Source organism: Phytophthora ramorum (genome assembly GCF_020800215.1).
Source record: "Phytophthora ramorum isolate Pr-102 chromosome Unknown Phyram_PR-102_s0012, whole genome shotgun sequence".
Lineage (NCBI taxonomy): Eukaryota > Oomycota > Peronosporomycetes > Peronosporales > Peronosporaceae > Phytophthora > Phytophthora ramorum.
Genome location: NW_027150658.1, coordinates 1,262,970 through 1,275,069, shown reverse-complemented (window position 1 = coordinate 1,275,069; position 12,100 = coordinate 1,262,970). Strand labels below are relative to the sequence as shown.

At 53.0% G+C, this 12,100-nt stretch overlaps 9 protein-coding genes across 9 annotated transcripts; 2 read left to right on the top strand and 7 right to left on the bottom strand.

Annotated features, from left to right (window-relative positions):
• Positions 1-1,440: 1,440 nt before the first annotated feature.
• On the bottom strand, positions 1,441-2,363 carry KRP23_11653 (uncharacterized protein; the record flags this gene model as incomplete). Its single annotated transcript, XM_067882220.1, has 3 exons — positions 1,441-1,880; positions 1,950-2,242; positions 2,323-2,363. The coding sequence occupies 3 exons, from the start codon at positions 2,361-2,363 to the stop codon at positions 1,441-1,443; spliced, it is 774 nt and encodes a 257-aa protein (XP_067740490.1).
• Positions 2,364-2,903: 540 nt separating this feature from the next.
• Positions 2,904-3,251, bottom strand: KRP23_11652 (uncharacterized protein; the record flags this gene model as incomplete). The annotated part of the gene is made up of 1 exon (XM_067882219.1): positions 2,904-3,251. The coding sequence occupies one exon, from the start codon at positions 3,249-3,251 to the stop codon at positions 2,904-2,906; it is 348 nt and encodes a 115-aa protein (XP_067740489.1).
• Positions 3,252-4,161: 910 nt separating this feature from the next.
• On the top strand, positions 4,162-4,503 carry KRP23_11651 (uncharacterized protein; the record flags this gene model as incomplete). The annotated part of the gene is made up of 1 exon (XM_067882218.1): positions 4,162-4,503. One exon carries the CDS (start codon positions 4,162-4,164, stop codon positions 4,501-4,503), a length of 342 nt encoding a protein of 113 aa, XP_067740488.1.
• A 309-nt stretch (positions 4,504-4,812) lies between these two features.
• On the top strand, positions 4,813-5,301 carry KRP23_11650 (uncharacterized protein; the record flags this gene model as incomplete). Its single annotated transcript, XM_067882217.1, has 1 exon — positions 4,813-5,301. The coding sequence occupies one exon, from the start codon at positions 4,813-4,815 to the stop codon at positions 5,299-5,301; it is 489 nt and encodes a 162-aa protein (XP_067740487.1).
• Positions 5,302-5,971: 670 nt separating this feature from the next.
• KRP23_11649 (uncharacterized protein) lies at positions 5,972-7,807 on the bottom strand (the record flags this gene model as incomplete). The annotated part of the gene is made up of 1 exon (XM_067882216.1): positions 5,972-7,807. One exon carries the CDS (start codon positions 7,805-7,807, stop codon positions 5,972-5,974), a length of 1,836 nt encoding a protein of 611 aa, XP_067740486.1.
• A 372-nt stretch (positions 7,808-8,179) lies between these two features.
• KRP23_11648 (uncharacterized protein) lies at positions 8,180-8,905 on the bottom strand (the record flags this gene model as incomplete). The annotated part of the gene is made up of 1 exon (XM_067882215.1): positions 8,180-8,905. One exon carries the CDS (start codon positions 8,903-8,905, stop codon positions 8,180-8,182), a length of 726 nt encoding a protein of 241 aa, XP_067740485.1.
• Positions 8,906-9,195: 290 nt separating this feature from the next.
• KRP23_11647 (uncharacterized protein) lies at positions 9,196-9,414 on the bottom strand (the record flags this gene model as incomplete). The annotated part of the gene is made up of 1 exon (XM_067882214.1): positions 9,196-9,414. One exon carries the CDS (start codon positions 9,412-9,414, stop codon positions 9,196-9,198), a length of 219 nt encoding a protein of 72 aa, XP_067740484.1.
• Positions 9,415-10,310: 896 nt separating this feature from the next.
• On the bottom strand, positions 10,311-11,024 carry KRP23_11646 (uncharacterized protein; the record flags this gene model as incomplete). Its single annotated transcript, XM_067882213.1, has 1 exon — positions 10,311-11,024. One exon carries the CDS (start codon positions 11,022-11,024, stop codon positions 10,311-10,313), a length of 714 nt encoding a protein of 237 aa, XP_067740483.1.
• A 293-nt stretch (positions 11,025-11,317) lies between these two features.
• KRP23_11645 (uncharacterized protein) lies at positions 11,318-11,806 on the bottom strand (the record flags this gene model as incomplete). Its single annotated transcript, XM_067882212.1, has 1 exon — positions 11,318-11,806. One exon carries the CDS (start codon positions 11,804-11,806, stop codon positions 11,318-11,320), a length of 489 nt encoding a protein of 162 aa, XP_067740482.1.
• Between the last annotated feature and the right edge of the window lie 294 nt (positions 11,807-12,100).

Sequence of the window (12,100 nt, the reverse complement as noted above, 5' to 3'; positions counted from 1 at the left end):
GTCAATCTTAGAGACGTATTCGGTGATTTCGGGGTGGGTTAAAGCCAGTGTTTCAACGATGGACCTGTATTCAACTTCAGATGACGCCCCCTGGATCCGGTACACTACCATTTCGATGTCAGAAGGAAATTTTCCCCGAAATTCTTTTTTTGATATTCCCAGTGATGTGACGTGGCAGAAGCGAATGATATTATCCACCTCACTCTTCGATACAGACGCGAAAAGAGCTTTGCCACGATCCGAGAAAATCGGTAATCCGTCGAACCTAATGCCAGCTGCTGCAAAAACTAGGTATAATTCTGTTCGTCTTCACTATTGCACAACACCACCCCCAACGTAATATTTGCGTTATTCCCATCGCGCCCGACAAGAACCAGCATAAACTCTCGGTAAACGTGATGTTTCGTGAAAGCGTCATCAATTCCCACGGGCATCTTTAAGGATTTCATCCTGTACTCGAAACATCGTTCTTGACCCCACAGCAACCGCCTCCGACGCCTTGATCTGAAACTGGAGCTTTTTGCTTGAATGCAGTGGTTTGCAAAAAACGCGGATTGGGCACTTGCAATTCTTTCACTTGTCGGGTAGTCGGCTTAGCGGAGCCTGTGCATCCGTTGTGATAAAAAAAAAAAAGGAACTTAAAAAACACTGTTGTCTGCCTTGCGCGAGCGCAAAGCCGTGATCTGGAAAGAACACGGATGAGGACTTGAGCAGCGATACTGAGTGTTGCGCCCACCGCTTTTCGATTTGTCGACGACTGCTTGTTTACCCTGCGAGAGTGCCACATCTTATACAAATCGTGTTGCCGATTTACGGTCCGGATTTTCTTTCCGTTCTGGACTAGTACCCTTTGATCCTGGTTTGGGGGCCCTTGATCCTGACCGTCGTCACTGTGTGAAGTGCCTTCCATTCTCTTCAGTCGATCGTAGAGTGTTTTCGATGCAAATTGATCTGTGAGTGCTGCCTCGCCAGAGGCATCCCCCGCTACAGTATTGATAAGAAGCCTTCACTACAGTATTTATGGACACTTTAAAAATAAAAAGATGTTGCACCCTTTAAAAATGTCGCCCGCCAGAGCCACTCTTCACTAAAAGCAGAACTCCTAATAAAACACTTGTGGTACCGTTTAAAAATAAAAATTGCGGTACCCTTTAAAATTACAAAAAAATGGAGACCCTTTTCACTCATTTTGGCGAAAGTCCGTTTTAGGTCATCAAAAAGGATGGTTACATTTGGGTCCAATGACTGATGACGAGTACAATAGACCCAGAGCTTTTCCCGGTTTTCCCCCAGGGCTCCCGTTTATTGCATTGTTATCTATTGGCAAGCACGAAGCAGAATAGATTATTGATGCAGACTCGGATGAACGCTCAATAGATTATTGCAATGTGAAACTCAAACGAATAGATTATTGATGCAAATGACTTGTATTGCAAGTACTTACTCGATGCTGTCGACAGTGCGTGAGTCCCAGTACGAGTTGTTCTGGCGCAAGAACAGCAACATCTCCAACGAGTACACATAACGCAAGAACAGCAACATCTCCAGCGAGTACGGCTGAAGCGAGTGACGCTGCAGGCCGAACGTCGTTCGAGCGATACTGAAAAATCGCTCCACAACGTTTGACGTAGGCGGTATTGTCGACAGAATTGCGTACACAGCATGACGCTCCTCCAAGCGACGACGCTTCTGGATTCGCTCAACAAATGACGATGTCTCCTCTTGTTCTTCGTCGTCCGAGGCGTCGTCGCTGGGTGAAGGCGCCAAGAAAGGCGCCAGCGAGGCCTTCTCAGCGCTAGTCAAGCGCTCCGTCTGGCCCTTGAGCACTCGCACACACGCGGCCTCAAAGTGGGGCCTCTGGACAATGGCAGCTCGTGGTGCTAATATTACAATACAGAACATAATACGTTAAAATTCATCCCGGCCAAATTGCTTTAGCTCCAACTCACCCAGATAGCGCGCATAAGATGCCCTCGCTGCGATGAGACTGTCGAACCACATGCGAGCGTCAAGGAGGGTAACATGATCTCCTTGTAGCGCCTTCGAGACCGACTCCACGTCCTTTAGCTCGCCAAGGAGCCCACGCAGCCGTCGCTTGGCTGCTGGTGCCGGCAGCGAATCCGCGATATCGTCGTCGTCGGCGTCTATAAATGGCAGAAGCTCAAAGTATCGGTTCAGCATGGCGAAAGTGGATCCCCACCTCGTGTGCTGGCGGACGATCGGTCGGAGGTCCGTTTTAAAACTATGACCACAAAGATTTGTTTAAATACATTATTAGTGTCAGCATGTGTTAAATAAATACAAAAATGGCCAAGTGCTTACCGAAGTTTTGCTGAGTGATTCAGCGTTCGAAGCTTGAGCATGAGGGCTTGAACGAGGTCGAGATCGTCAGCACACTCGCCGAGCCTTTCGTTGACGGCCAAATTAAATCTATGACTGGCTCATCCGACAAGCGGAACGCCCATAAGCGTCGCTAGGCGACGATTCACGGAGCAGTTGTCTCCCACCAAGAAGAGACACTGCTCCAGGCGCTTGCCAAAGTCACGTAGGAGCATGGTCCCCAGAAAGGCTCGGTGGGTATCAGCAGAGTGATCATCATCCTCGTCATTGACGAGTGGGGCCACGCAGAGCAGAGGACTCTTCACTGCATCTTCAACCTCGTACCATGCGAAAACGGCAAGGTAATGCTCAGAGGCATGAGTCCAGCCGTCCAGGATCAGCCCGAAGCGTTCAGGCATTTCCTCTGCGATTGACCGCGCACGTCACACCCTCCATGTTGCGCGTGAGCGTCTCTACACAGATTGGCTTCAAGTTTGTGTAACTAATGGGCATTTTAATCAGAGGATGTTAGTCAGTCAATCATGTGAACTGAATAGAGTAGCATTATCGTACCGTCGAGCCAACTAGCTTTCGCAAAAAGAAAGTGGTAAGTTGCAGTGGACGATCCACTCCAGCCAGCCAAACACGTTCTGAGCGGTGTGGCGGACGTAATGCACAACCGACCCCGTCTCGCCAGGCGTGGCAGCGAGTAGCTCCTCCTCGAAAGCTGGATGCTCGTGACGAACATGCTGCATCAGGTTGGTGAAGCCAGTACCGGCAACACGCTTCCGGACCGAGCCGCAGCGACAACGGTAGTACTCGAGTATCACCTCGTCGTACTCGTCGCGGCACGGCCGTAAGTAGAAGTCGGCAACCTGCCGATTGGTGAAGGCGGGAGTGGCAGTGACGCGAGGGCGGGAGAAGAAAACCATTGGGCTGAAGTGGTTGGAGTGTTGAGGTGAATTGAAAAGTGAGGTGCAATCTCCACAGCATGCTTTGTAGACTTCCGCAACAACCATCTCCTGCTGGGCTGCCAGGGTTGTTGGCTGCAATAAATTACTGGTATGAGTACTGGTAGACCGGTAAATTATTGATATAGAATCGGATTTTACAAAAATAGATTATTGCTGTAAAAATATTGCAATAATTGCCACACCAATGCTATTTTCGGGAGCCCTGCTTTCCCCACAGCAGAAGGCTACAAGAAGGTAGTAATATCTCTTCCATTGAGCCCTGGCGGGTCCAAGCGCTCGGAAAATTCAGCAGTTCCTTTATGCATGTGCCGTCGGGTCAACTGTCTACAAAGTGCAAGATGAAACGCTCGAGGCGATGGTCGTTCTAGAGTGGAGATCTAAAGTCGCCACCGTAAACAAGCCGCAGCAGCCATATCTGCTTGTCTCTCGCGTGGTGTCCCGGAAGGCCTTCATTACGATGACTCCATTTACAGAGCAACTCGCTCGTTGGGCCAAACCACCCCGAGAAGCCCTCGACGAAGAACAGCACCCCCAAAAGCTTAGCGATAACACCATTTCGTTGTATTCATACACCTAATACTGAAAAAAACGAAGAAGAAAATAGGTACACGACGCGAACGCGCCCTCGAATTCGTCACAGCGTCTTCTGCGACTTCTCTACGGCGCAACGTCTTCGCCGGCAACGTGCCGACGGTGAAGCGGTTGAGTTTGGTGATATTTGAAATATTACGTTCGGTTGGTGCAACTTAAATATGAGCACCTTATGTTGCAGGATTTCAATTGCCAAACTTTTCTGGGCCGCCTAACAGCGACGCTGGATTTCTGTCAGTTCGCCATTCGACACGCAGCAAGTTAGTCGATTATCAGCATGGATTACTTCAATAAGGCCAAGCAGGCGGCGTCGGGCGGAGACTCGAGCAGCAGCAAGCAGAACAAGTCGAGCGACTCGATGTTCTCCAAGGCCCAGGGATACGCCGAGAAGTATCACGCCAAGGACAAGGCGGTCGAGTACGCGCAGAAGCGCGTGGCCAAGAGGGGAGAACCTGGCTACGTGGAGAAGAAGGACAAGTCGACGGTCGACAAGGCCACGGAAGCCGCCGAGGACTTTCTCGCCAAGCAGGGACAGCCCAAGACTCAACACGCTGCCGCCAAGAAGGACAATCAGGCGGAGCACCTGTTCGGCGAGGGTCAACACGCCAAGAAGCACTAGGGGTGGAATGAAGCAGCAGCAGTGAGGACTAAGCTTCAGAAAATTCAACTCGATTACTGTGCCACTATGAGCTTGTCGTACGTGGAGTAAACGCTCAACCATGTGTAGGAAAATCTGCTGCTCGTGACGCCTGGAAGATCCAGCCGAACCGAGATTGGGCACGTGGCTGATTTCTCGTACCGTGACGTGGGGCTGTCGAGGACATGCGCAGTGCGCCGGTAGAGGTGGTTCTTCCTGAGGCGGCGGATACTTTGGCTCACTTTCGAATCTGCCGGCCGACCAGCACCTTTCGACTGCTACTACGCTACGATGGACTCGATGCTGAACAAGGCCAAGGAGGCGGCGGGGAAGTACTCGGGCCACGGAGACTCGCACAGCAGCCACGGAGACTCGCATAGCAGCCACGGAGACTCGCACAGCAGCCACAGCAGTCACAGCAGCCACGGCCACAAGGACGAGTCCAAGCTGGACCACCTCAAGCACGAAGCCGAGAAGATGGCCATGAAACATGCGGCTCACAACTACGCCGAGGACCACGGGTTTTCAAAAAAGAAGAAGCACCACGACAACCAGGACGAGTCCATCCTCGACAAGGCCAAGGACGCCGTGCACAAGTACTCTGGACACGGAGACTCGCACAAGAAGAACAACCAAGACGAGTCCGTGCTGGACAAGGCCAAGGAGATGGTGGGCAAGGTCACGGGCCACGGGGACTCGAACTCGCACTCGCACAAGAAGGACAAGCACGACGAGTCGATCCTGGACAAGGCCAAAGAGGCCGTCAAGAAGTACACCTAGAACCACTGCTGTACCTGTTCACCCATGTGAGTTTAGGCTCTGTTATTGTGAATCGAAGCACCTTCGTTTGATCCTTTACAAGAGCTCTTCCTGCCACAGTTTGCTTTGTATGCAGGCAAGTGGGTCGGCAAGGAGATCGTCTCCAACTGAATTCGTGAGCTGTGCTTGGGTGCTGATAACGAAGAGTTCCCAATGACAGATGAGAGCGTGCAGGCATTCCTGGGTGTCCTCAAGACTAACGACAAGCTCATGTACCTCGACTTACTCGTATTGCCAGCGCTGTTCGACAGATACGCTGCTGCTTTTCGCCAACATCACCAGGAATTGCTCAGTGTTGAGAAAGACAAGTTGCCGCTTCGTTGTCGTCTCGCATTCCTCAGCGTCGTCCGCGGTCACAGCACACCTGTGAGTGACACTTTGCTTCATCTCGACAACAACCTGCTCCAGATCATATTTTCCTCCGCCGCAGTCTCGGCGAAGCGCACGGTTTGTCTTCGATGTGATCACTGAACAGGGTCTCGCGAAGAGAAGACCGCGATTGTTTATGAGAGCTGCTATCACCGTTCGCACATCCTAAATGAGCGCAGCTACAGCATTTATATAAGTTCATCAACAAGAAAAGTGACTTCATTGGGAGGGCAGCACTAGCTGACTGGTTTGTTTGTTGGTACTACACGCGGTCATCCGGGTAAGCGTTGGTTCTGTTGGCCATCATCGACGTGGAGGAAGAAGCTCCGTAGACGTTGTTGTATCCATTGTTGGACGATCCATAGCTTTCGTACGGAGTGGTCACTCCACTTGAGCCGCCAGGGTAGCTTCCGCTGTCTTGAATTCCGCGAGCACGGTAGTCGCTTTCGACCTGATATCCCGTTCTGGCTTCGGTAGCACCGCTCGAGTAACCCAGGTGTCCTCTTCCTTCGTTGTTGTTGCCACCGCTTGATCGAAACGACTGCTCCTCCGAACTTTGATAACTGGAGTAGTTCCTATCGGCACCGCTATAGTCTCCACCGGATCGAGACGAGTACTCCTCCGTGCTTTGGTAGCTTCTGCTGACATTGTTGTAGCCGTCGCCCGAGCGCGACGAGCTTTGATGGCGGTAGCTGCTTCCACGGTTGAACTCGTCACCACCCGATCGACGCTCTGAGCTTTGGTAACTCGAGTAGCTTCTTTCTCCACTGTTGTAGTCATCCGATCGAGATGAGTACTCCTCCGTGCTCTGATACTGCGTCGAGCCGCTGGGGTAACCATCACGTCTAGCACCATATCTGTCGCCTTCACTGATCATGTTCGAGTTACTCTCGCTAGCATAGCTCGACCTGTGCTTCTCGACCGTAGAACTCTCAGAGTAGCCGTTCGAACGATCCACACGAGACGAGTAAGACGTCGACGTGTTGGTACTGCTTTGACGACAGTTATCCAAGCCGTAGCTGTCATCGTCGACGCGAGATGAGTAGGACGTCGACGTGTCTTGGCGGAAGTTGTCGGAATCGTATCGCGAGTCTCCTGTGTAGCGCGGGTAACTCTCTGTTTCAACGAACGGCTCTCCACATGCACCAGATGAGCGGCCTGATCTCGGACCATCGTTACTGTCTAAAGCCATTCTACTGAAGGAACTGCAGGTCTCATCGTCACGACTTACACTCGGGTAGTTTGAGTTGATGCCTCGGCTTGAATCGCCAGAGTAGCTGGACGTGTACTTCTTTTCAGTGACGACGACTGTAGCCGTACTCTCGGAGTATCCATCGTCGTTTTTCATGCGAGACGCGTAGGATGTGTCGACGTTATCGCGGCGGCGAACGTCAGAACCATACCCGCTCCCCCCTTCGGCACGAGAAGAGTACGCAGTCGAGGTTTCAACGCTGCTTCGATGAACAGTGTCGGAATCGAACTGAGGGCCTCCGCTGCAGCGCGGGTACCTTTCAGCAGTCGCTCCATCGCCCTTTTCACTCCAGTATTCCTGGTAGCTCTGGACACGGCCCGAGCTCGAGTCATTGGCGTAGTTTTCGCTGCTACTGACCGTCTCACTCGACACAGCAAAGCTGCGATCTTCACCGCTCACGCTCGGATAGCTCATTGGAGTGCAGTCACGGCCTGCGTTGTCGACAGAACTCGACATGTACTTCTTTTCCGTGACGACGACCGTCGCCGTGCTTTCAGAGTAGCCGTCGCCTTGGATGCGAGACGAGTAGGACGCCGACGTGTCGATGGTCTTTTGGTGGCATTTGTCATCGTCCGAGCTGCTGCTGGAGCTCGAGCTGCTACTAGAAGACCTTGAGCGACGCTCACAGTCCGTAGGCGGCGGACCATTCGGCTGTCCTTGCTTGGCGAGGAAACCCTCGGCAGCTTCCACGGCCTTATCGACCATGGACTTGTCCTTTTTCTCAACAAAGTCCGGACGACACTGCTCCTCCTCGCGCTTGGCGACTTGCTTCTGCGCGTATTCGACCGCCTTCTCCTTGACATGATACTTTTCAGCAGCTTCCTTGGCTTTGTTGAAGAGGTCCATACTGGCGATCGATCTGAAGGTGGTTCGCGGCAAAAGCTCAAATGGAGCTGACGAGGGGGCCTCCAGCGCAAAAGCCAGATGGACGGGGCGTCTCATGTACACGCACGAGGCAGACGTGGGTGAACTTTTTGATTGCCTTATTGCACCAGTCCGGGATATTCGGACAGTAATATCGTAGGATACACCTCTTCAAGTTGGAAATTAATGAAGAAGCTTCGCCGATCTCTTAAAAACAAAGCTGGAAGCTGGCCCCTATCGCTCTTACGTTCTTACGTTCTTACTCCTCTGCTAGAGCTAAGCTTGACATCTTGATCTGGTGTTGTGCGGCAATTGGCCACACTCGACGAGCTGCGAAAGTTGAAAGTTGCACCCTTAGTCGTCGTCATTTTCGGCGGACCCATAGTCGCCATAGCATTGGTTGCCACCGGACACGCCACCGGACACGCCACCTCCACCTGAGCGGCCAGCGTGGCCCGAACTTCCGTACATACCACGCGTTCCGTGGACACCACAGCCCATGTCGTCCGTCTCGTCATCTCCGATGCTGGCCCCCGTAGCGCCACTCGAATAGGTTGCATACTTCCCACCTTCATTGTCGTTGTCGTTGTCGTTGTCGTTGTCGTTGTCGTTGTCGTTGTCGTTGTCGTTGCCACCCGATCGACGCGATTGCTTGCTTGAGCTTTCGTAGCGTCCCGAGCTGGAGCTGGTGGGGTAGTTACCTTCCGACGCGTCATAGCTGCCGCCACCCCCGCTCATACCCGAAGAGCCTCGCTGGTTGTCGTGACTCGGGACACCAGAGTACCCCGACGTGCTTCTCTCAGTGCCGAGGCCCGTTGTGGTGCTGCCACTGGATCCGCTGGAGTAGCCGCTGGTGCCTCCGTCGCGAGACGAGTAGGAGGAGGATGCATCGGGATACGTCTGACGACGATCATCGGTATCGTCTCCGTAGCCGCTGGTGTCGCGTGAGTAGCTCTTGGTGCCGACATGAGGTCCCCCACTAACATCGGACGAGCGGTACGCCGAGCCATAATTTTTGTCGCTGTTGCTGTCCTTCGACATTCCCGTGGCCTTGTCGATCACACCTCGTATCGCGTCCATTCTTGCGTCTCCAGGCCGCAATTTCGATTCTGTGGGATCCTCGCGAACTTTGTGCTGCGCGTTAGTTTCTCATCACTGCACCCTCGCAGTCTCCCAGAAGAATTTCAAGAAAACATTGCCAACGTTTTGCATGGTCCCAGTTCGAGACAAGTTCAAATCTTTTCTGTTTTGACAAAGAATAGCAAACTGCACTGGTAGCATAAAGCAAGGAAGATCTGCGGTAAAGCATCAAAAGGTGTTGCGATTCACGGCACAGAATCTAAACTCACATGTGTGAACATGTAGCAATTCTAGGTGAACTTTTTGACGACCTGCTTGGCCTTGTCCAGGATCGACTCGTTACCCTTCTCTTTCTTGTCCGAGGTCGAGTCCCCGTGGCCCGTGACCTTGCCCACCAACTCCTTGGCCTTGTCCAGCATGGAGTCGTCTTTGTTGTTCTTCTTGTGCGATTCTCCGTTGACAGCGCGTTTCCCCACTACCCCCTTGACCTTGTTCAGCATCGAGTCCATCGTCGTGTAGTAGAAGTCGAAAGGTGTTGATCGTCCAGCAGAATTGAAAGTGAGCCAAAGTATTCGCTGCCTCAGGAAGAACCTCTACTGGTGCCAGGACAGCCTCATGCTGGTACGAGAAATCAGCCACAATCTCGGTTTGATTGGATCCGCAAATTTTCCTACACATGTCATTTACATGGTGCGGGTACCCTACGATAGCATCATAGCTTGCGTTTACGTCGCACGCACGACAAGTTCATTATGGTGCACAGTAATCGAGTTTGCATTTTGTTAGGCTTAGTTCTCACTGCTGCTTCATTCCACCCCTAGTGCTTCTTGGCCTGCTTGCCTTCGCCGAACAGGTGCTCCGCCTGATTGTCCTTCTTGGCGGCAGAGTATTGAGGCTTGGGTTGTCCCTGCGAGGAAGTTATCGGCGGCCTTGACAACCGTGGCTTCTTCTCCACGAAACCGGCTCCTCCTCTCTTGGCGTTCTCGGCGTAAGCCTGGGCCTTGGAAAAGATCGAGTCGCTTTCTTGTCCTTGTCGTTGCTGTTCAAGTCACCACCACCCGACTCGGCCTGTTGAAGAAGTACATACTTATAGCCGAAATTACGTTGGATGGCACCGCTGTCAGCCTGACTCAAGAGTGTTGACTCAAACACACGATTTGCTCAGGATTCTAACCACATCAGGTCCAGCGTATTCGGACAGTAATATCGTAGGATACTCCTCTTCAGTTGGAAATTAATGAAGAAGCTTCGCCGATCTCTTAAAAACAAAACTGGAAGCTGGCCCCTATCGCTCTTACGTTCTTACGTTCTTACTCCTCTGCTAGAGCTAAGCTTGACATCTTGATCTGGTGTTGTGCGGCAATTGGCCACACTCGACGAGCTGCGAAAGTTGAAAGTTGCACCCTTAGTCGTCGTCATTTTCGGCGGACCCATAGTCGCCATAGCGTTGGTTGCCACCGGACACGCCACCGGACACGCCACCTCCACCTGAGCGGCCAGCGTGACCCGAACTTCCGTACATACCACGCGTTCCGTGGACACCACAGCCCATGTCGTCCGTCTCGTCATCTCCGATGCTGGCCCCCGTAGCGCCACTCGAATAGGTTGCATACTTCCCACCTTCATTGTCGTTGTCGTTGTCGTTGTCGTTGTCGTTGTCGTTGTCGTTGCCACCCGATCGACGCGATTGCTTGCTCGAGCTTTCGTAGCGTCCCGAGCTGGAGCTGGTGGGGTAGTTACCTTCCGACGCACCATAGCTGCCGCCACCCCCGCTCATACCCGAAGAGCCTCGCTGGTTGTCGTGACTCGGGACACCAGAGTACCCCGACGTGCTTCTCTCAGTGCCGAGGCCCGTTGTGGTGCTGCCACTGGATCCGCTGGAGTAGCCGCTGGTTCCTCCGTCGCGAGACGAGTAGGAGGAGGATGCATCGGGATACGTCTGACGACGATCATCGGTATCGTCACCGTAGCCGCTGGTGTCGCGTGAGTAGCTCTTGGTGCCGACACGAGGTCCCTCACTAGCATCGGACGAGCGGTACGCCGAGCCAGAATTTTTGTCGCTGTTGCTGTCCTTCGACATTCCCGTGGCCTTGTCGATCACACTTCGTATCGCGTCCATTCTTGCGTCTCCAGGCTGCAATTTCCATTGTGAGCTCAAACCACCGAGCCTCGAAAGCCAACGTTGAATGAACGTTGTTCTGCTGTTGGTGCTTTTCGCAGACTCGCAGATCCGCATGGTCCCAGCTGGGGAGACAAGCACACCCATTTTGAGCCTGTCTCCTTGCCGACCCACTTGCCTGCATACAAAGCAAACTGTGGCAGGAAGAGCTCTTGTAAAGGATCAAACGAAGGTGCTTCGATTCACAATAACAGAGCCTAAACTCACATGGGTGAACAGGTACAGCAGTGGTTCTAGGTGTACTTCTTGACGGCCTCCTTAGCCTTGTCCAGGATCGACTCGTCGTGCTTGTCCTTCTTGTGCGAGTGCGAGTTCGAGTCCCCGTGGCCCGTGACCTTGCCCACCATCTCCTTGGCCTTGTCCAGCACGGACTCGTCTTGGTTGTTCTTCTTGTGCGAGTCTCCGTGTCCAGAGTACTTGTGCACGGCGTCCTTGGCCTTGTCGAGGATGGACTCGTCCTGGTTGTCGTGGTGCTTCTTCTTTTTTGAAAACCCGTGGTCCTCGGCGTAGTTGTGAGCCGCATGTTTCATGGCCATCTTCTCGGCTTCGTGCTTGAGGTGGTCCAGCTTGGACTCGTCCTTGTGGCCGTGGCTGCTGTGACTGCTGTGGCTGCTGTGCGAGTCTCCGTGGCTGCTATGCGAGTCTCCGTGGCTGCTGTGCGAGTCTCCGTGGCCCGAGTACTTCCCCGCCGCCTCCTTGGCCTTGTTCAGCATCGAGTCCATCGTAGCGTAGTAGCAGTCGAAAGGTGCTGGTCGGCCGGCAGATTCGAAAGTGAGCCAAAGTATCCGCCGCCTCAGGAAGAACCACCTCTACCGGCGCACTGCGCATGTCCTCGACAGCCCCACGTCACGGTACGAGAAATCAGCCACGTGCCCAATCTCGGTTCGGCTGGATCTTCCAGGCGTCACGAGCAGCAGATTTTCCTACACATGGTTGAGCGTTTACTCCACGTACGACAAGCTCATAGTGGCACAGTAATCGAGTTGAATTTTCTGAAGCTTAGTCCTCACTGCTGC